Here is a 23,273-nt window from a genome sequence, read left to right on the forward strand (position 1 = left end):
ATTCTTATGGGCTTGAACCCTCTATATTTTTTAAAACATAAACAAAGGGGCACGGAGGTCTCACTCTCACATGATTTCGTTGGCACTGCAACTCTTACTTACGCTAACTTGTTTTTTTTCTTTTGTAAAGTAGTTACGCTAACTTGTTAATATCCTAAAAAATCCTAAATTAGTACACATATGATAAATTTATCTAAAATTAATTTTTTGATCACAAAAAATTCTAAACTAATACACCATTGATAAATTTACCCCAAATCGGTACACTTGTAATAACTTTACTTTTTATTAGTTTATGTTAAATTTTACTGTTAAATTGCTGAATTGGATAACACATAATAGTTTATTGATGAACCAAATTTGGGATTTTACTCTTTGTTTGTAATTTTTGTACCATTTTTGTGGTTTTTTGTAATATTAATTCAATTTAACGGAAATTATATTTGTCACAAATTTATCGCTTTAGAATTTTTTACGGTCGAACAAATTAGTTTTTGATAAATTTGTTACAATTGTATTAGTTAAAAGTTTTCGTAGTCATTTGGAGTAAATTTGGGATTTTTCGTGGTCAAAAAATTAATTTTGGATAAATTTAGGATTTTTTGTGGTCAAAAAATTGGTTTGGTGTAAGTTTGTCTTAGATGTACCGATTTTGGGTTTTTCAGGGTGTTAACCCACTTCCAAAAGCTATACTATGTGATTTTTCTTTTTTATGGTTTACTTGGAATGGTTAATCTAAACTATGGTTTGCCTCACCATTGGCTCTTAATACCTGAAATTCTGAATGAAATTTTTGTTCATAGTTTGCCTCGTCATCGGTTGTCAATATCTGAAATTCTGATCATATATAATTTTAGTTCATTCCACCAATTGACATGAATGAAATTGCTAGCCAAAGTGGCTCCAATGCTGTGGAGAAGATGTTCTAAATACCTAGGGACACAAGATAACTCTCTCTAAAAAAAAATCGGTAAATTAGTCCCGTAACTTTGGAAGACTTCACAATGTGAAACAATGACTAGATGTTCGACTTCTTTAGGTACATAACCATTCTTGCTAGAAATTGATTTCTAGAAGTTCTATTTCTCTTTCTAGATAAATTTCTAAACAAAAATATCCGTTTGATAATGACACAAAAAATATATACTCCAAAAATATAAATTCATTTGATAATGGATATAAAATTTCTCTGTTTTGGATGGTGGTGACTATAGTGGTCGGCGGGGCGGCGATGGGATGGCAATGGCAGTCGGTGACCGACGAACAGGGCGGTGGGCCGCCCTGGTTGTTGGCAGCCGGCAGCGAACGGCGGACAGTGGTTGATGGCAATGGATGGACGACTAGTTCGTAGTAAGGACGGGCGATGAGAATTATTTTTTTTTATCATTTCTATTTTTGAAATGAAAAGATAAAAAATTTATACTTCTGATTTCTGTTCCAAACTTATTAAAACAAAAATCCATTTCAAAAATAGAAAAATAAAATAAATTTATCAAACGAACAGATTTCGATTTCTATATAGAAACAAGTTTGGAATTAGAAAAATTGTTTCTGGAATAAAAATTTTGGTTTGTCATGCACCCCTAAGTTGCTAATCTCCACAGTATAAAGCATCCCGCATCTGCAAGCAGCAAGTTTCTCCTGATCAGATTGCAGAGCAGCCACAGATAACGCAACACATGCCGAGGCACTTGAAAGGCCTCACTGCCCTAGCAAACCGAAGTACCAAAAAGATAGAAATGAATTCACAGTGAATTAAGATTTGAACGCGTTATTACACTGAGGCATCCATCTTAGACAAAATACCAAAAAGATAGGAATGAATTCACAATGAATTAAGATATCGACCTGTCATTACACTGAGGCATCCATCTTCAGACAAAATTGAACTCAACTCAATCTACATTGGATGAGAAGCCGAAGGGAAAAAAATTCCCTTATACCTACACAACATCTACTATGATATAGTTACCACCTGCTATCTGCACAATTGAAAAATCGATAACTGGGTATTTTTTTCATATGGACATCGCCAAAGTTTAAGCACTTCTTTTTTAACTTCCACCAACTTCTTCATCCTTCTTGGGCCATCTATGACCTGTGCTTATGTCCTCACTGCTCTTCATCGTTGTGTTTGAAGGAGGAAGATTTTTGTCGGTGTTGTGGATGTTGCGGTTACTAGGTTCATATTTCTGGGATGAAAGGTAGCTTAAAGCAGTGACAACATCAGCTATGGCAGGTCGCATGTTAGGCTGTTCTTGGACACACATTGCAGCAATAGCTAGTGCTTGGTACAATCCTCTCAAGGGATACCTGCCTTCAAGCATTGGGTCAGCCATCAGTGAAAACTTCTTCCTGTCTCTGAACAGGGGCCGCACCTGCAAAAATTCGCAAACATAGTGTATTAGTATTCTTGCCTTATGCGTCTTCATTGAACAGACTTATGTAGATGAAATTGAGGAAAGCCATTATTGTTCCATAAGAATGCAGATATCTCCAATAGCACAAGTCTCTTGCCAGCACCATGATGCGTCCTTCTTCCAATAAGAATCAGATTTAGTCATTGAAGTTAGAATGAGTGAACTTAGGCAAACATCTTCTCTGCTGGATTCTTTTTCACAAATTGAACATACAAATAGAAGGGAAAATAACATTCCATGTTTTCTTATTTGACTAGCATAATGGTGGCCTGGTGCACATCCAGAGGAAAAAGGGTAAGGTGAAGATGAAATTATGGAAATGATGCATGGCTAGCTGATTAATGAAAATAAAAGAAGAAATCCACAGGCATACATTTCCAGACTGGGCTACTAAGAAGAGGGGCCTGCAGTAACTGAAGTGCCTAGAAGATGCTCTGAGTATAGACAAGAGGTACTGTGGGAATTCTAGAAGTGTGAAGGTTCAAAGTTGGCTACTGACGGCAAAAGCTTAGCTCTATTTAGACAAGGTAAGTAAATTAATAGAAAAGGCACGTTATCGACACAATGAGCAAAGGAGATATCCTTGTTCGACAAGGAAGTCAAGTCGTAAGAAGTAAGTTGTTTGTGCTAATAGGGATGGAATAATTCTTTCAATATTGCCCCAGCAGAAAGCAAAGTTTTTCACGCAGTTAAAGTAAAAAAACAATAATGACAGTGTTATCTCACCCATGCAACAAGGTTTTGCTCCTTGGGACCTTTAGTTGGATCAAATGCTTTCCTCCCCGTGATGATCTCCAAAAGAACAACCCCAAAGCTGTAGATATCTGACTTGAATGTCAATTGGCCAGTCATGGCATAGTCCGGTGCACAGTATCCATATGTCCCCATAACCCTTGTAGAAACATGGGTTTTGTCCCCACTCGGACCCACTTTAGCTAAGCCAAAATCTGACAATTTGGGATGATAGTCCTCACCCAGTAAGATATTCGAGCATTTTAAATCACGGTAGATAATAGGAGTTTTCAACTTGTCATGCAAATACTCAAGACCCCTTGCGGCACCAGCTGCAATTTTCATCCTCGTACTCCAATCAAGTCCCTTTCTACTGGGTGGAAGGTCTGTAAAACATTAATTGAAGTTGGATTAAAAAAAAAAAGGTTATTCATAAAATACTAAAATAGCTTGTTAGATAGACAGCACGGGTTACCCATCATGGAAAATTTATGAAAGCAGACAGGTGATGTGCAAGCTCTTACCATGCAAATGTTTGTCCAACGATCCTAGTGGCATGTATTCATAAACCAATAGCCTCTGATCCCTCTCGGCACAAAAGCCGATCAATTTAACAAGATTAGGGTGGTCAACTAGAGTTAACATTGCCACTTCCACAACAAATTCCTTGGTGCCTTGAAGTCCATTTCGGTCAAGTTGTTTGATGGCTACAACCTGCATAAACAGATTAAGTTAACCAAATTCTCATTTTGCAGAATACACTCATAAAGCTCCAGCTTAGTCAAAGGGGTAATACACTTCAAAATCTTTGTCAAACAACATACTGCACATGATGGTTGATAAACATGAAATCAGTGACCCTATCAAATGTGACAAAAAAATGGCACGGACATCATCCTTTGTCCAGATATGAATAATGATAAAATCTCAGAACTGACCTGATTAATTTTCTCCAAATGCCCTTTGTATACTTTGCCAAAGCCTCCTTCCCCGATAAAGAAGTCTGAACTAAAATCGCCAGTTGCAGCAGCAAGCTCATTGAAAGTAAATGTTTGAGCACGTGAGCCGCTGGTTCTCCCATCATTAGTGGTATCACTTGAATCCAATCCATCCGTCTCCGAATTTAACTGTTTGCTCTTGGGGAGGTTAGAGAGGTCCTCATTTTTGACATCCAAAACCTTTCTGCTTCCACGAGGACTGCTGCTGGTTTTTTCTGCCAACCCAATAGACAAGCATAAATCAGAGAAAGGGAGAAGACAAACCAAAAAGAAGACAGAGAAGCAAATTTCAGAGTACTAGACGAAAAGCTTATGGACTGTTTATCAGCAAAACTCAAGCTTATAGATATTCAAGTATTGAGGAGGGGCAAGCAATTAAAGGACAAAATGCGGCACAACAAAAGATCAATTACGATTTCTATATACATCTAAATGAAGGGGATCGCTACGGGATTGCTTTGTAAACACAATGAACAGCAATCACTAAGTGAAGAAACAAGGAAATGGGGAATTCCAATAAACAGAATTCAGCAGAATTCGGGTATGAATGTACCATTCTACGACTTTAGGTTGAGCAGAACGATCAATCCCTTTCTGGACCCGGAAAAAGACCATTTCTTGATCCAATAACAACAACATAGCTCGATAACAATCAAAACAAAAACATCGGATTACTGATCGAGACAATGCCGAACCCAAGAAACAGGAATTCATAATGAGAAAGATCGAAACGAAAGCTTCAAAAACTCAAACAGCGGCTGTCCTGGAGCAGAAGGATCGCCGGAAAAACGACAATGCCGACGAAACTCAACATCCAGATCGTCGCCGGAAACACAAGAACCGTACCTGAACGAGCTTGATCGCTCGCTTTCTTGCAATCGTAGTCAGTGTCTTCCCCAAGAACCGATGCCCCATTGCAGCGAAAACAACCCATCAGCGGAAAATGGAACAGAACGAAAGACCCACAGGGCAAACCAGGCACAAGCAAGAGGAGAGAGAGACAGAGACAAAGAGAGAGAGACAGAGCGAGGAGAGAGAAAGAGTTAAGAAGAATTCAGGCCAGCTCGCTGGTTTTTATGTTCATTCGTTCGTTGCCGATTTCCTATTTGGGGTTTTCTCAGGGTGCTGCACGGGAACAGAATCGCCTCGCCAAGGAACCACTGAGACCGCGCCACGTCTCACGCGTGTCCCCGAGCGACGCGCCCGATGACGTGGCTCGCGATGATTGCCTCGTAATTGTCTGCCCGCGAGATAGTCGGCACCAGATCTTTGTCCCTCCGAAGCTTCCGTGCTCCCCGGTTTCGCCCCCCACGGCCAGTGACGAACGTACTGGAGATCACTCGCCCGCCGTCCGATTTCGAAACACGTAGCTCATCGCTGACGTCCGCTTGCGGGCCGCGTTTCGCTTATTGAATAGATTAGGCAGCATCCACGAAGGCGAGGGGATGTCTGTGAGCCTTTGGATGGACCTGCGGAGCAGGTGATCGAGTCCCGAGAAAGTTACGGTGTCCTTTTTTTCTTTATTTATTTTTGCTTTTCTGTTTTAAATTTTGCCGTTCGGTTCTTTGACCAAACGCGCTTGCGGAGCAAGTTTTAATTTTAACAACGGAAATGGACCTTCGGGGTGAACTCTTTCCAGTTGTTATCTCTTTTTTTTTTATTTTTTAACAGACAGTTGTTATCTCTTTAAATCAGCTTCTTTGCATTCAGAACCAAAGCTTTGAATAAAGCAAATATCTGATTTCACGTCAAAAATGATCCGAGCTTGAATTTTGTTGTTTTTCATGATGTCGGATGTCTCGTGGGGTAACTATTTCCATGCTTACGGTAATTTTTCAAGTGAAACGCTGCGAGAACGAACAATTGATGAGTCAGAATTTCCCAAAATAAAAAGTACTGAGAATTGACCCGACAAATACTAATTTTTTTTCAAGATTTTTCCAACTCCTTCATATCGCTCGCAAGAGAAAGATAAATTATCTTTTACTATATCAACTTGAATGCTCAAGTCAATTTTTAGAAAATGGTTATTACTAAGTTTATAGTCTAGGGATATAGAGTCTATTTGTTTCAAAAAAATTAATAATTTTCAAAATATGTTCCTAAAAATGATCACTTGTATTACTTCAAATAATTAATCACCAAAAATATCTTCATGATCAATGACGATTTATATCTAAATATATTTGTGAACGGTGAAAATATTTTTCATTGGTTGATTTTTGTTAATGATACAGATAATTATTTTCAAGAAAATATTTTCTAAATTATTTATTTTTAGTATAATAATGCTCTATTTGTTTTGCGAACATATTCTGATAAAAACATTTTCCTTATTTTTTGACATGTGAATTGTTTAAGAAAATGAGTTAACGGAGGACGTTTTCATGGTCAACAAAAATTTATGCTTGAATTCAAAAAATAATAATTTTCTTTTTTAAAAAATTGAAAATCTTTTTTCAAAATATAACTATATCAACATTTGGACCACAAATCATTTGTTTAAGCATCCAAAGCCTAACACTCAAACTTGGGTCCCTAACATCCAAAATTGAGTCTTTAGCACCTAGTTTGGAACCCTGATGTTGGTGCCTACGTCTCCAGCACCGATGTTCGAGTCCATTAAAACCAGGGCTAGGACATCAGCGTCCATGCTCAAATACTTCAACGGGGCCAAGCCCTAAGACCTTGATGCCCATGCTTGGGTCCATAGAGGCTAGCCCTAAGATCCCTATGCTTGTGTTTGAATCCCCCACGCCCAAGCTCGAGTTCATCAAGACCAAGCTTAGGAACCTCATGCTTGTGTTTAGGGTCCCGCACTTGACCTCATGTGCCCAAGCACCGTGTTCTTGATTTGGGCTTCTATGGATGCAATATTTATGCCAATGCTCTTCCTCGGGTTGAGTCCATCAAGGCTTGACTCAAGATCCTACTACTCGTGCTTAGTCTTCAACTCATGTGTAAATTACTGATACTTGAATTCTATGTACCTCTAGAAATATCAAATCAAATTTTCCTTTCAAATGGTGAGATATATTTTTCAATTCTTTTTTAGATCTCAATTAAATATAAGAAATATTGTTATTTTCTAGGAAATGACATCGTAGACAATACTTTTTCAAAAATGTATTATTTTTTATGAAATAAATGATGCCTGGAGCTTGAGACGAGAAATGAGTTTTCTTGATTTAGATATAAAGAAAAGACTTGGATTTGACGTCTTGCTGAAGGGGATGAAATTATTACATTTGTGGTCTAGATTTTTGCTATTAGTCATCATCTTTTCCTAATCTGTACACTTGAAAGGTTCCGATTCTTCGAGAATCACATAAATCATCTTTTTTATCTATATCAATATTTCAATGACAAATCAAATTATGGAATTACTTTTCAGTTCAATCAACATTGTTTTGTTATAATAATTAATAAGTCCAAAAAGGTATTTTGCTGCATTCAAGAGCTTTTTTTTTTACCCTATTCCATATTTTGCTGCATTCAGAGTTGATTGCACTATAATTGACACGTGGTGTCTATTATTATCATGATTAGTTCCCGGCCTCGCCAACTGTTGGAAGGTGGCGATCGATTTTCGTTTTTCGTTTTTTCTTTTTGGTCAACGCTGCCGATCGATTTCACATTGCACGTGGGATATTCCAACGCGCGTCGTCTGCCGTCTCTGTACTTCCGTCGGATCGACCGTGGGCCGGGCCGGGTTCACGGGCCGAAAGGAGGCCTTGGGCTCCCCCAAGAATGCTGACCCCACGAGGTCGTTGACTTTGATTTTTGTTTTTTCTCTTTTTTATTCCGTCTAACATCATATGATAAAGATTTCCGTAAAATAGAATACTAGTATTAGGCAGGTACGGGTAGTTGGTTTGCTGAGCTGGGTCTACAGGGACTCGCTCGTCCAGGTTCATTTGACTTTGATACAATTTTTCCCACCATGGCGTGTTTTATATGTCGCATAACCTAAGACGTCTCCATGTGGCCAGGAGCTACTACGTATTAGGAAGGGGACACTGGCTGATATCCTAATCACGTAAGTTATCGACCGGTGACCAAACTTTTTTATTGGGTTAAAAAATTTTCTTCATTTATTATAATCAAACACGAGAGAAACATAGAAAGCTTCCAAGCAAAATAAATCCTAAAAGAGCTGCAAAACCAAACAAAATCCTCAAGAAACAAAAGAGTACGGTTTGTAATTCTAAGCATGCTCCATTCTCAAAAGATCAAATCTATTATAGTATCAAAAAACAATCAACGAACGATCACCGAAACTACTAGTGAAAGGCATATGCCAAGATATTTTCTTCTAGAAACTATGGCTTGAACTATGCACCTAGATTTGATGTTCTCAATACAATCGTCATATGGAAACAACAACAACAATAACGCATCATGAATTGAATTATTTTAAAAAAAACTCCAAGAACTAGATTTAGACTAAAGAGAAATGCTCTCAAATTTAGATCTACGCCTACATCAAGAGAGGAAAGTTTTCACCGAATCATGGAGAAGTCATAGAACCACGTTTTGAACATCTTGCTGGCTTGAATGGTGATGATGTTCTCCCAAAATTTGTAGCTATAAGTAAATTTATTCACTACGATGAGAAAAGGAAAGCAACAATAGTGAGCAAAAATCTTATAGATTAGATCGTGAGAGAAATAGAAGTTTCCCTGAGGGAAGGTTTTAACTCCAACGAACATTGGCTAGTTCTATGGACTTGTCAGGTTATTACTAACCTTAAAAGGAGGGGAAGTTCGATGTGGGAACAAGAATGATATTTTTTGGGTGTACAATCATGACATGTTCACTAGGAGAAAGATTTATTGAAGAAACATAAAAAGAAGCTCCCTTAAGCAAGAATCCTCCTCGAATCTCATGTAGAGTGATTTGGAAGAGCATCATGTTAATGTGGCATTGATAGGCATTAGAAATATATTTGGAGCAATTGCCACGAACAAATAAAGTTATGTCGGGGGAATGATAATAAGGAATTTTAAAAAATTAAAAGGTGAACTTAGTAATCTACCTAAATGAATTCAAATTATCAAATCCGATGAGATTCTCGTGAAATTCAACTGCACATGCTATTTTTGGGCCAAAAAAAAAAAAAAAGCTACACCCACTCGAGTGATTATTTGTTTCTTCCAACTCCCGGGGCATGGATAGCGTCCTACCCGGTTCCGACCGAAACCCCGCACCGAATGGACCGCTCTGGAATTCTTAATTTTTTCGGTCAAATGCCGTTCTGGAAATTTGATAAGGACACTATAACTTCTTAATTTCATATCCTCCTCCCCCTCCTCCTCCTCTTTAGGTCTGTTTAAAATGCTCGTCGATGGTGCGAGAACTGGTGCAGACACCCAGCGAGTCGATCCGTAACATCGATCGATCGATCGAGAGAGAGTTGATCGGCGATAGCGAGCAGGAGAGAGATGGCGGCGGCGGCGAGAGCAACAGCGTCTTCGAGAGCACTGACGAAATCCCTATCCCTGCTCGGTCGCCTCCCGAAGCTCTCCAGTGCTCCGACTCACTCGGCCCGAGCCCTAGGCATCGTCAGGGCCTTCTCCGCCCTCGTGTCCGCCGTCCACGGCGGTGGTGTACGAGCAGCAAGGTCCCCCGGACGCCGTCACCAGGTCAGAAGACAGCTCAGCTAATCCACCGATTGAGTGATTGAGTGTGTGTGTGTGTGTGTGAGAGATTCCGATTGCGTGTGCTCGTCTCTTGGCGATACTAAGGAGCTTCGTTTTTTTTTTTTTTTTTGGTTTTCTGTTGCAGAGTGGTGGAGGTTGCGCCAGTTTTGGTGAAGGACAATGACGTGTGCGTCAGAATGCTCGCCGCGCCTATCAATCCTTCCGACATCAACAGCATCGAAGGTTAGCGTTTCTTCTGCGTTACTGCTGTTTCGCTCGAGGTTGGTCAGTCTTGAGCTTCTGTTTAATGGTGGACTGAGCATGTCGTGGCGGAGTTCGATGTTTCGGGGACTTCGAGGCTACCCACATATCTGTGATGGCTTCTGTGTCCTATAAATTTGATTTTAGGCTTCGCTTCATCCTTAAAATGTAACCTGAATTCACGATAAAAACTAAAATGATTTGCAATAATGTCCTATGAATGCCTCGTGTGCGATCAGCACCATCTTACTCATGGTTCACCCATGGACTTGATCTTCGAGTGGATTATATGTCAGGATGAGTTTCTCTTTGGTTGCTGAGATATTGGAAGAGAATAAAAGTCTAACTGCGAGATTCTGAGGCGGCTAATGCATCTTTTATGACTTCACTGTTTGACTTTGACAATTGTTGCTCCATTTCCTGAGGAACATCGATATGTAGTTACAAAGTCAGATCATAATTCATCCATGTACTATTTATTACTTTGCGTGAGGTTTATTTGATAATTCATGCATAAACTTTGATCTAGGTGTGTATTCGGTGAGGCCACAACTGCCCGCAGTTGGAGGACGTGAAGGAGTTGGCAAAGTACACTTCATTGGCTCTGCCGTGAAGGATCTTTCTCCTGGCGATTTGTTCATTCCATCTCCACTCTCTTTTGGTAAAACATTCTTGCAGTATTACCTAAGTTTTAAAATGATATCAGATTAACTGTGCATCAGCCATGCTCATCTAGTTGATCACTTCTGAACAATTTCTTACTCAGCCAAAGGATATAATCTTCTATATTTGATGCAGCATGTTTAACGTTTAATTTGATTAGATGCAGAACAGAAATGAGTGAAATATCAACCAAAAGAAAGATTGAAACTGTTATACACGTCTTAGTGATTGTCATCTTAAAGAAAAGATACTTTTGCATTCCCTTAGTACTGACTTGTTTTGTTAAGCAGAACGTCTGTGCCTAGCACTAGCCCATTGTAAATTTGAAAGGTGAAATAGTTTTTGTGCTCAGGGACATGGCAGACTTACATTGTGAAAGGCCAGAGTGTATGGCAAAAAATTGATAAGAATTCTCCTATTGAATATGCCGCGACAATTTCAATTAATCCTCCGACCGCCTTGAGAATGCTTGAAGACTTCACCTCTTTGGATCCAGGTATATAGACAGTACAGGAGTCTCTTAGCTGTCCCCCAACTTTCACCGTAAGCAATTTATCCTAAGTTGTCCTAATCAGATGTGATCATTAGGGGATTCGATTGTGCAAAATGGGGCTACGAGTATGGTGGGTTGATGCCTCATCCAAATTGTGAAATCCCGTGGCATCCATAGCATCAACATAATCAGGGACAGGTGCTCTCTTGAAAGCTTTCAGTAACCTTGATACCACATAACTTTTGTCAAACTACTGTTGTTTAAAACTTTCGTGTAGACTTTAGATAGCAAGGGTATGTGTGGATTTGCTTTTATTTATCTTTTCTGTGATCTGCCTTAACCATTGCTAGGAAGCCCTTTTTTTTTCTGGAACGCATTGAGCTCTTGTTTACTCAGCTTCTGAAGTAGCTTTTGATGGTTACACAGCCTGAATTATATCTGAAATTCAACCTCTGTGATGACAAGTTGGAACTCTTTGGGGACTGAATTACTTGTGGCAACTCTGTCTTTTCCTGTTCTAATTATGAATGTTGCTGGTGGACTAAAAGTTATGAACAATTGCCAGATGCACAAATATGTTGATTATGTTCGGTTGTGGCAGTGATATATCAATTTACAAATTGAAAATGTGCCAAAATATTTAGCATTCTGGTATCTCTGGTTTGTTTTTTGGAAGCTGGTGTGATTGATTGAGATCTCTTGCATCAAATAAGAGGGAGAAGTGGACCTTGAGCTTGTGTTACTGTAGCTGACCCTTTTAAGCTTGAAGTAACACTGAGCGTGATCACTGATTTGAGGAAATTATAATCTTTGGCTAGGTGCTACAATGGGCAGGAATTTATGTGGCTGACTGAGCATTAGTACATGCATTGGCATGCAAGCATGGTTCTATTATGATTGCGCGTGCGTGATTCTGATTGCGTGTGCTCGTACATCGTGTGCTCTTGGCGATACTAAGGAGCTTCTTTTTTCTTTTCTTTTTTGGTTTTTTTGGTTTTCTGTTGCAGAGTGGTGGAGGTTCCGCCAGTTTTGGTAAAGGAGAATGACGTGTGCGTCAGAATGCTCGCCGCGCCTATCAATCCTTCCGACATCAACAGCATCGAAGGTTAGCGTTTCTTCTGCGTTACTGCTGTTTCGCTCGAGTTTGACCTGTCTTGAGCTTCTGTTTAATGGTGGACTGAGCATATCGCGGAGGAGTTTGATGTTTCGGGGACTTCGAGGCTACTGACATATCTGTGATGGCTTCTGTGTCCTATAAATTTGATTTTAGGCTTCCGCTTCATCCTTAGAACGTAACCTGAATTCACGACAAAAACTAAAATGATTTGCGATAATGTCTTATTTATGCCTCATGTGCGATCGGTGCCTTCTTACTCATTATTCACCCATGGACTTGATCTACGAGTGGATTATATGTCAGGATGAGTTTCTCTTCAGTTGCTGAGATATTGGAAGAGAATAAAAGTCTAACTGCGAGATTCTGAGGCGGCTAATGCATCTTTTATGACTTCACTGTTTGACTTTGACAATTGTTGCTCCAGTTCCTGAGGAATATTGATATGTAGTTACAAAGTCAGATCATAATTCATCCATGTCGTATTTATTAGTTCGCATGAGGTTTATTTGATAATTTATGCATAAATTTTGATCTAGGTGTGTATCCGGTGAGGCCACATCTGCCCGCAGTCGGAGGACGTGAAGGAGTTGGCGAAGTGCACTTAGTTGGCTCTGCCGTGAAGGATCTTTCTCCCGGCGATTTGGTCATTCCATCTCCACTCTCTGTTGGTAAAAATTCTTTCAGTATTACCTAAGTTTTAAAATGATATCAACTGTGCATCAGCCATGCTCATCTAGTTGATCACTTCTGAACAATTTCTTTCTCAGCCAAAGGATATAATCTTCTATATTTGATGCAGCATGTTTAACGTTTAATTTGATTAGATGCAGAACAGAAACAAGTGAAATATCAACCAAAAGAAAGATTGAAACTGTTAAACACATCTTAGTGATTGTCATCTTAAATAAAAGATACTTTTGCATTCCCTTAGTACTGACTTGTTTTGTTATGCAGAACATCTGTGCCTAGCACTTTGCGCATTGTAAATTTTAGTGTGTCGAAAGGTGAAATAGTTTTTGTGCTCAGGGACATGGCAGACTTACATTGTGAAAGACCAGAGTGTATGGCAAAAAATTGATAAGAATTCTCCTATTGAATATGCTGCGACAATTTCAATTAATCCTCCGACCGCTTTGAGAATGCTTGAAGACTTCACCTCTTTGGAACCAGGTATATAGACAGTACAGGAGTCTCTTAGCTGTCCCCCAACTTTCACCGTAAGCAATTTATCCTAAGTTGTCCTAATCAGCTGTGATCATTAGGGGATTCGATTGTGCAAAATGGGGCTACTAGTATGGTGGGTCGATGCCTCATCCAAATTGCGAAATCCCGTGGCATCCATAGCATCAACATAATCAGGGACAGGTGCTCTCTTGAAAGCTTTCAGTAACCTTGATACCACGTAACTTTTGTCAAACTACTGTTGTTTAAAACTTTTGTGTAGACTTTAGATAGCAAAGTTATGTGTGGGTTTGCTTTTATTTCTCTTTTCTGTGATCTGCCTTAACCATTGCTAGGAAGCCTTTTTTTTTTTTCTGGAACGCATTGAGCTCTTGTCTACTCAGCTTCTGAAGTAGCTTTTGATGGTTACACAGCCTGAATTATATCTGAAATTCAACCTCTGTGATGACAAGTTGGAACTCTTTGGGTACTGAATTACTTGTGGCAACTCTGTCTTTTCCTGTTCTAATTATGAATGTTGCTGGTGGACTAAAAGTTATGAACAATTGCCAGATGCACAAATATGTTGATTATGTTCGATTGTGGCGGTGATATATCAATTTACAAATTGAAAATGTGCCAAAATATTTAGCATTCTGGTATCTCTGGTTTGTTTTTTGGAAGCTGGTGTGATTGATTGAGATCTCTTGCATCGAATAACAGGGAGAAGTGGAAATTATAATCTTTGGCTAGGTGCTACAATGGGCAGGAATTTATGTGGCTGACTGAGCATTAGTACATGCATTGGCATGCAAGAATGGTTCTGTTATGAGGGCATTTTGAGGAACTGATTATGTTGAACTTATCAAAGAAAATAAGAAGGTACTTTAGGTTCGTGTAGGTACATCAACTAACATCCTTTAATCTCCCAATATAAAGATGAGGTTTCGTGATGAGGTAACATGTATCTGGAAAGAGTAGAAGGACTTGTTTTTTGAATCTATCGAAGGCGAAGGCAGTTAACTGTAGTGTGAATTGAACAGAGATCTTTCTGCATTGCTTCTCAGAAGTGACTTGTTACTGTTGATGCTTCTTCTACTATTTTTGCAGTCATCATGTGTTCTAGACGTTGATTGCTGGTATGTTTAGATCATCATGCTGCTGGGCATTGGTAATTCCATCTTTTTCGGTTGCTGGTGGAAACTTCCTTTTAGTATATCTAAGACCTCTCTCTGCTTTGCAACTTCTTTTGGAGTGAAATTTTCCTCCTTTTCTTTTAATTCTGTGATGAGACACAAAAAGAGGTCAGAAAACACTTTGTGGTGCTTGACGCATTAATTTAGTAGGGCTCTCTCAGCCAGCTTATTAGTTCATGCTATGACATATGAGCACAAATTTGGTAGAATTCTTTATTTGTTCTCCAACTTAGCAGTTAGCACTGCATATCAGTAACTAAATTTGAATTTTACTGTGCTTTCATGGCCGTCCTTTTCCTGTGACAGAGCTGGCTCTGATGAAGCAAAAGAGGCGTTGAAGAAACTTGGTGCTGAAGAAGTGTTCACTGAGAGCCAACTAGAAATAAAGAATGTCAAGAGTCTACTGGTATCATCCATCCATTAATCCATTCTACCATATTCTCTTGCATGAAACACATCCATGTTTGGCCATCGGCACTTGAGTTCTTTATTTACATCTTATTGACTTGCTACTAGGGTGATCTAAAAGAACCTGCCCTTGGATTAAACTGCGTTGGTGGCAATGCTGCTTCCTTGGTGATGAAATTTTTGAGGTGTGACAAGTGTTAAATTCGTGTTTAGTGCTTCCCTTATCTTTCTGTAGAGAGCTGATTTAGTTTTGTTCTCAGGCGGGGAGGAACCATGGTGACATATGGTGGGATGTCTAAGAAACCAATTACAGTGTCAACTTCATCTTTTATCTTCAAGGTAAATTAAGAAGCGGCGAACTAAATTTTCCACCGATGGTTGGGAGGTTATTTCAGTCAAGCCATACAATTTGATTTGTCTCGGTCTCGGTCTCGGTCAATGCCCTATAGTTTTATTTTTTTGTCTAAATTTGGCCCAAAATCTCAATTTCAGTATTTGACGCAACCAAATTTGAGCGAAAAAAATTATCCCTGGAGTCCAGACTAAGGGGAGTACATAAATCAATGAGACAATGGTTCTTATGGTTTGTAGGATCTTTCTTTGAGGGGATTTTGGCTGCATAATTGGATGAGTTCAAATGATGTAATAGGGTGCAGAAGAATGATAGATCACTTGCTCGAGCTAGTGCAAGATGGGAAGTTAAAATACGAGTATGTCTTCGGTAACCACCACTCAAATTGCTGTACTTAGGTCTCCATATTTTTATAGTGTCTCTAATAGTATTTATCTTCAAGATAGTGTGCTTGGACTGTGGATGCATATGAATTTCTCCAAAACTGCAGGACGGAGCTGGTTCCTTTTAGTGATTTCCACATTGCACTCGATAAATCATTGGGGAAACTTGGAAGCCATCCTAAGCAAGTCCTGAAGTTCTAGGGCTACTGAATATTTAAGGGCAGTGAGAAGATAAAAAAATCCTGCGTCATATCCTTCAGACGATCAGCTGTTCTGAAGTTGAGGCACTGGATCAATCGGGCACGATAACTATGTATCTTTTGACTATGTATCTTTTCCGTTATTATTATTCTCTTTTCATAAGTTATGCATCTTTTCTGTTGAGGTAATTTCGTTGCTGCTTATTTTCAGCATTTTCCATTCTGAATTTGTTTTGCATCATGCCTTCCAATCTAAAACTAATCTCATGCTCTGCCAAAACATGATGGCTGAATTTGGAGATCCAAACATCGGCCCGCTTGGTATGGGAAAGGTCCAGAAAGGTTTGAGATTTGCACGATTCTCATATACACGTAATAAGGAACATTGGGATATACTTCCCAAAAATCATGTAATCAACATGGCATGCATTGAGAAAAAGAGCAAGAAGAACCATAAATTATTCATTTGATCTAACCTAATTCAAATGGGATGCAGAGGGAAAACACAGAATGGAAAGATCGTGTTAGCTTCCAAAGAATTGACGTTTGTTCAGATACCACGGAAAGAAAATGCGTCTTTTGTCTAGACAATGTCAAGGACCGCACTCCTTTCTCAAGATAAAGGAGTTGGACCAGGATGAGCAATTTTCAAATTCATTTTTAGCCTTGGAAAATTTAGAGAGAAAACAAATTCCCCACAAAAGTGGCTTCCTATCATGCACGATTTTGCTAGGCCGAAGAGATGGGCCTAGCAAATGGAAGATTATAAGTAATTGAAAGATTATCCACGCTAACACCTCAAAACACTTAATGTAATGTTTGGTTAATGGTCATGGAATCATGAAAGGAATCCCAAACCGTAAAATCAAATAGAGGACAATAATCAGGAAAATGTTCAGGGATCTTATGTGGTTCATGATCCTGTTTTTATTCCTAGTTTTCCATTATTCGCTTGTATACGTTGATTGGAGATGCATTCCCTTTCTTACACGCACAACATATTTGTTATTTTAAGAGATGGGCTTCATTTGGTGAGCATAATTCAACATGGAATTCCACTCTGACCCCAACCTAAGAAAAGAATTTCTGAATCAAATTAGTAATTTAGACTTTTTTTGTTTCTCAAAAAATAAATAATTTGATAAATATTTTCCTAGAAATGATCATTCATATCACTCGAAATAATTATTTAACAATAAATATTATTATTATTCGTAATAATTTATGTCTAGATATTTTTGTGGAAGATAAACAAATTTTTAGTTCGTTTATTTTTATAAGCAATATAAATAATCATTTTCATGAAATGTATTTTAAATCATTCTCTTAATCAAAGATACACTCCCTTTACATCTATGATGTAGTTCCATCTTCACTCTCAATTGTATTAATTAATCATCCGAGCCAAAAGTAAAGCAAAATATCTTTGTGCTCTAGATAGGCAATTATATTCTAAACAGCTTTTCATTAGCCAAGATTTAGTTTTTCTCGTGGACCAATGGCATCTGTTTTTATGGTCGTTGTAGTCAAAAACTAGATTGGAAATTAGAAGACCTTTTGAATAGAGGAGATTATGTAAAGCCAAAAGAAGCAACATGTACGAACCACCTTTCTTAGCCGTCACATGAACAAACAATGGAGAAAATGATGGAGATGCAATTTTATTTTGATGACAGCTTAGCAGTGTACTATTGCCGACCAACGGAAGCATGTGATGATCGTCTTTTACTGAGACAAAAAATGATTAGATAGCCTCGTTGATGACATGAAAGTGACAAGCAATACCTCCACAAGTGCATCTACTTTCCGAAAAGGTTGGATTCCCACTATATTCTTTCGTGCCTTGGCCTACAATAAGGTGCAAAGGAGAGTATTAAATTCCAAAAATAAGCCTATTGACATTTCTCATCATGTCATGCTGTCGTCGTTACACTTAAATAGTAAAAAATAATTGAAATACCATGTTAGATGAATTCAAAGAGTTTTAGCTGAAATGTTTTATTGCATTTTCCCTTGTAAGTTTAAGACTACGTTATTTCAGTTTAAAATTTTATACCTTGATAGGTTTGAAATTTCGGTATAATAATTTTAGGAAAGATTGTGCAATTATCTCGGAAATATGACAATTCGGTTTTCTCAATCTCGTGCTTGCACTCAACTCAATATAATATATATACTTGCATCAGACTCGATCCAACTCTAATATTAAAAACTAAATTATAGTGTAAAGCTTCGAACTCCGTCTCAAGTTCTCATAAAAAAATTCAAAACTAATGATTTTTTTCATTGTCCTTAGCAAAATCATTTAAATTATTAACAAGGCTCGCAAGTCACATTACTGTAGTATTACAAAATTTGACACCTCCGACATGGCAATCCATATTTTAGGTCTAAATACATAAAAGAAGGGGTGAAGTGTTTTTTTATGCATATAAAAATATTTATCTTTCTAGAACTAGCACCTTATTTAATTTTTTTATATGCAATTAAACTGTTAATTTGCAATAAGAAACTTATAGAGTTTAGGGAAAAAGAAATTACAAAAGCTATTTATAGAGTTTCAATTAGGATATGCTTTCTCTTCTAGCTCTAACAGCCCATTAGATTGAAATTCACTACTTCAGCCAATAGTGCAACTGCCAAGAACTTTGTATTGCGCGGACTCGACTCCTCCTATGGTTATCTCACTATACACTAAATAATTATTAGATCTCTTTCAATAGCCGTTCTCACACCTTTTGCACACAACATGGTAGACATATTCTCCCCCAAAATTATTTAACCACACTTCTAAGTGTTTACAAATAATCATTCGCATATTTCGTCTTTGACCTAAACAATTGCATTCTCTCTAAGCACGACCACTTCTTTTGTGTGTATACAAATGATTTCGGCACCCTTGCTAACTTTTAGGATCAAAACTAAATAGGTTATAATGAAGCAGGAAAGAGATAGATCTCGAGAACACTTAATGTGTTTCGATTTTTCTTGTTGCAAGCATTTGATCACAAGTTATGTTTTACTCATAGTTTGTTCTTATAGGCTTCCAAAAACAACCCTCCTGTTTCAACCATCTGATTCAAGTCAATCATAGAATGAGTTTCATTTCATCACATGAAAAGAGACATTTGGAGGGCCTACATAGAGATCATCAACAAATGAAAAAAATCAAAATGATAAGGAGAGTGAGCAGAAGTTGGTAAGTTTATAAATTGACTTATTATAGTGTTTGCAATTTATTTATGATGCGTGTAAAATTTTCAAAGAGTTGGTTATTCTTTAATTCATTTCAAAGTTGGTAAATTTCTAACGGCATTGATAAGTTATTGATAGGTTATTTGGCAATCAAATTGACGGTCATGCTTTTCTTTTATCGACTGTGCTAGATGTTAATGTTGGTTGGGTCTGCATGTGTGGGGCCCGGTTAATGTTAATAAATACAAAGGAAAAGAAAAGCGGGCTGCTCGTTCAGAGGAGACAGGAAATGGGCTACGACATCCAGTGTAGAATCGAAGGCCAAATATCGTCGGAGTTGACTCAAATTTCAATATGTTGTCATAAGATTGAGACAAACGAGTCGAGACAGGCGAGTCCATCAATTTCATTTGTCAATCCATTTTGTTCATTGAACACTTTTTCTAAATTATCTCAAATTTCTCCAATCGCAATTAGGGTTTCTTACTTCATATATATTAATCCGCTTTTACAATGATGAAATGTCATTATATTATTGATATTGAATCTCTAATATATTACTAAAGCAGAAACTCTGTACATCTTACTATTTTTTGTGATTAGTGAAAGTTTTTGAATTGTCCATAATTTTTTTCGCATTGAATTTTCCACGTAAACTTGTTGTGTTTGCTTTTGTCTGTTTTTTTTTATCATTTTGGCATTATATTTCTTCATTACGTGATTATATTGCAGGAATATATTGCCTGTTATTACAGGGGTTGAGTCGATTTTGGCCCATTTAATCTTGGGAAGAAATTGATTCTACATTAGGTTAATTTTTGATGAATTGTTGCCGGTTCTCTCGTACTTTGTATCAATAATTTTGGAAATCCATCAAGTAAGGGAAATTCTCCGCACTTTCCTTTGACTACCCTGCCCTCAGTCCCGAAAGCTTGCGTCAGCCACATCTTTGATTTTTTGTATCATCGACCAATAGCATTTGACGTCGTCGTCGACCAATAGCATTTGATTTTATGGTCTTCGTCGTCGTGAAAAAGTATGATTTCTGTCCCGACCGCGTCCTCATCAGCGTCTTTGATTTTTTTGTCTCATCGACCAATAGCATTTGATTTTATGGTCTTCGTCGTCGTGAAAAAGAATGATTTCTGTCCCGACCGCGTCCTCATCAGCGTCTTTGATTTTTTTTGTCTCATCGACCAATAGCATATGATTTCAGGATTATATGCCACAACCGCACTTCCATTCACTCACGGAACATTTCTTGGATATATCCTTCCTCAGCACTTCATTTCGAGTAGGGATTAATAGTTCCCACCGTACAGATTGGAGTACGAAGCCCACCCAAAAAATTGAATAAAATAAGTCAATTCTATTTTGCCGGTATCACCAGCTGACTTAGTTCTGATGACTCTCTTCAGAGTATGAGGCAATAATAGAGCAAATCTGTCAAATGGTTCTCCACCAAGAGCAGGAACTCTTTTATTATGTATGTTGGATTGATTGGTTGATTTACGACATTTTGTATAGAAATTACGAAAAAATGCAAAATTCGTTATAATTCAAAATTTTATTTATTGATGACCATAAAATTGCTCATGTATTATAAGAAGAAATTCAAAAAACCCTCCAACACAAAAGTTATTCATCGCATCGAATCTCCAACATTGTATAGTAGAGTAGACGATTTATCATCGTGCATCGTTCAAGTTTCTCACACAAACATAAATAGAAGCTTCTAAATTCATAAGCATACAATAAGATAAGAAAGACTATTGTAATTTCTGTCTCATTTATTGTCTAGATTAGATAAGTCGCTCCGTCCAGTGCCCATAGTCGGGGCATTTGCAATTGAAAAAAGCTAGTACTCTTCCATGCTTGCACTTCTCACAAATAAATGGGCCATCTATGCCTGCTAATTGCCCCTCCGCCGCCCTCGCTGCCCCACCTTTGCCTCCTCCGCCCTCGCCGCCTCCACCGCCCTCGCTGCCTTTGCCGCCTCCACCGCCCTCGCCGCCCTCGTCGCCTCCGCCGCCTCCGCCGCCCTCGCTGCCCTCACCGCCTCCGCCGCCCTTGCCTCCCGCCGCCTCCGCCGCCCTTGCCGCCTCCGCCGCCCTTGCTGCCTCCGCCTCCCTCGCCGCCCTCGTCACCTCCGCCGCCCTCACCGCCCTCGCCACCTCCGCCGCCCTCGTCGCCTCCGCCGCCCTCGCTGCCCTCGCTGCCTCCGCCGCCCTCGCCGCCCTCGCCGCCTCCGCCGCCCTCGCCGCCCTCGCCGCCTCCGCCGCCCTCGCCGCCTCCGCCACCCTCGCCGCCCTCGCCGCCTCCGCCGCTCTCGCCGCCTCCGCCGCCCTCGCCACCCTCGCCGCCTCCGCCGCCCTCGCGTCCTTCGCAACCCTTGCCGCCCTCGCCGCCTCCGCCACCCTCTCCTCCTCCGCAACCCTCGCCGCCTCCGCCGCTCTCACCCTCTCCTCCTCCGCAGCCCTCGCCGCCTCCGCCGCCCTCGCCCTCGCCATCCGGATGCAAAAGTAGTAGAAAAGGAAACCACAAAGCACGACAGCAGCAATGACTAAACCAACAATAACCCACGTTGGAATGTTATTGTCATCGGATGATACGGAATTTGGATCAATCCATGCCGATGGAGGAGGAAAGTACTGTAAACTCGGATGAGTTTGTGGATAGTTATTGTTCTCCATCAAGAAAATACTGTGGAGGTAGTTTAATGCGAGTGGTGAGTCTACAAACATATTATGAAGCATCAATCTAAGAGCCCATTTACCTTTTTATCATGATGAATTGATCGTATGATCCGAGCGCAAGATCAAAATGATTCAATATGGAATTCAACGAGATATAATATGAGTGGAAGTAGGTGCTTGCACATATACCTTCACAAGAAGAACCGAGCCAATCGGTGAATGATGTTTGCACCCAATGCATATGCGACTTGTAAAGAAGTGAGATTGCCTGGTGGAGGACAGCACTATATATGCCCCGCGACGCTCCCTCCCTCCCTCCCTCCCTCCCTCCTGGGGTGGGGTTTTTTTTTTAAGAGAATGAGGAGAACTTGAAGTCCAATTGCTGGAAAGCTGTCTCGGTAGGTTAGGTAAGCGTTTTAACAAATGCATCACCATTCTTTTTTGAGGATGTAGTGTACTGATTGAAGCATCTGGTCAAAAAGTTGGGAAAGTGAGCTGGCTCGGTAGGTTAGGTAAGCGTTTAAACAAATGCATCACCATTCTTTTTTGAGGATGCAGTGTACTGATCGAAGCATTTGTTCAAAAAGTTGGGAAATTTTATTCACGTGCCAAAATAGGAAAAATTATAAAAAAATTATAAATCTATTACAATTGTACCAATCCAATTATCAATATTCTTTTAATCATTTGAGTACTAAATCTTTTTATATTTATATCAATTTAATTCGTCTGATCAAAATTGGTCGCTCAGCACTAAAATGAACACAAGGTGTTTTACGGTGCACTGTTAGGATTGATATGGATAATTTTTAATAATATCTTAATATTTTTTCGATTTTAATTCCTATTTTTATTTTTATTTTTTATTTTTATTCTTTTTTTTCCTTTTCTCTTTCTTTCTTTTTTTTTTTTTTTTCTTTCACTCGCTTCTTCCTCCAGCTGGTCGCCAGCGACCACTGGAAATGAAGCTCCAGGAAGAACGGGGCGAGCTTCAACTACTGTCCAGGCTCGATCACGTCTTCATGTGTGATGTTCAGGAGCTAGGAATTAGGCCCATTGAAATGATACACTTGTTTGACTAATACGGTTTAAGGGAATAAGATTTTGGTGAAGGGCCAAGAAAAACAATCAGGTCTGAAATGAGAAATTATTATATGCTCTACAAAATGTGTGATCCAATATCTTCTCAATCATTAATCAAGTAGATCTCACTATGTGCCCGCAGGATCAATTGTTGAACTGGGTTTCAACATGAGATTTATAGACCATTCAATAACATTTCATGTAAAATGGGGTTATAGACATGACTTGAAAAATAAAATTTCACTCTACTATCCAAAATCAAGTCCACAAAAA

At 39.0% G+C, this 23,273-nt stretch overlaps 3 protein-coding genes across 6 annotated transcripts; 2 read left to right on the forward strand and 1 right to left on the reverse strand.

Annotated features, from left to right (window-relative positions):
• Positions 1-1,755: 1,755 nt before the first annotated feature.
• On the reverse strand, positions 1,756-5,198 carry LOC104432811 (probable serine/threonine-protein kinase PBL7). The gene is made up of 5 exons (XM_010045348.3): positions 4,997-5,198; positions 4,091-4,365; positions 3,677-3,866; positions 3,147-3,538; positions 1,756-2,378 (listed from the first exon to the last, which is right to left on the reverse strand). Exons 1-5 carry the CDS (start codon positions 5,082-5,084, stop codon positions 2,055-2,057), a joined length of 1,269 nt encoding a protein of 422 aa, XP_010043650.2. The 5' UTR covers positions 5,085-5,198; the 3' UTR covers positions 1,756-2,054.
• A 4,253-nt stretch (positions 5,199-9,451) lies between these two features.
• LOC104445446 (enoyl-[acyl-carrier-protein] reductase, mitochondrial-like) lies at positions 9,452-16,253 on the forward strand. Of its 4 annotated transcripts, none has more exons than XM_039305950.1 (14): positions 9,459-9,795; positions 9,938-10,035; positions 10,583-10,714; positions 11,056-11,212; positions 11,305-11,407; positions 12,217-12,314; positions 12,863-12,994; positions 13,353-13,496; positions 13,589-13,691; positions 14,990-15,089; positions 15,200-15,276; positions 15,352-15,430; positions 15,683-15,801; positions 15,934-16,253. In XM_039305950.1, the coding sequence occupies exons 6-14, from the start codon at positions 12,269-12,271 to the stop codon at positions 16,025-16,027; spliced, it is 894 nt and encodes a 297-aa protein (XP_039161884.1). In that variant the 5' UTR covers positions 9,459-9,795; positions 9,938-10,035; positions 10,583-10,714; positions 11,056-11,212; positions 11,305-11,407; positions 12,217-12,268; the 3' UTR covers positions 16,028-16,253. The 4 variants fall into 4 exon arrangements, with proteins under 4 accessions (XP_039161882.1, XP_039161884.1, XP_039161883.1 ...); XM_039305949.1 differs by having other exon boundaries at positions 11,069-11,212; XM_039305948.1 differs by lacking the exons at positions 9,938-10,035; positions 10,583-10,714; positions 11,056-11,212; positions 11,305-11,407 and having other exon boundaries at positions 9,452-9,795.
• LOC104435354 (enoyl-[acyl-carrier-protein] reductase, mitochondrial) lies at positions 9,595-11,386 on the forward strand. The gene is made up of 4 exons (XM_039307088.1): positions 9,595-9,773; positions 9,938-10,035; positions 11,069-11,212; positions 11,292-11,386. The coding sequence occupies exons 1-4, from the start codon at positions 9,595-9,597 to the stop codon at positions 11,384-11,386; spliced, it is 516 nt and encodes a 171-aa protein (XP_039163022.1).
• Positions 16,254-23,273: the final 7,020 nt, after the last annotated feature.

The sequence above is a fragment of the Eucalyptus grandis genome, chromosome 2, assembly GCF_016545825.1.
Source record: "Eucalyptus grandis isolate ANBG69807.140 chromosome 2, ASM1654582v1, whole genome shotgun sequence".
NCBI lineage: Eukaryota > Viridiplantae > Streptophyta > Magnoliopsida > Myrtales > Myrtaceae > Eucalyptus > Eucalyptus grandis.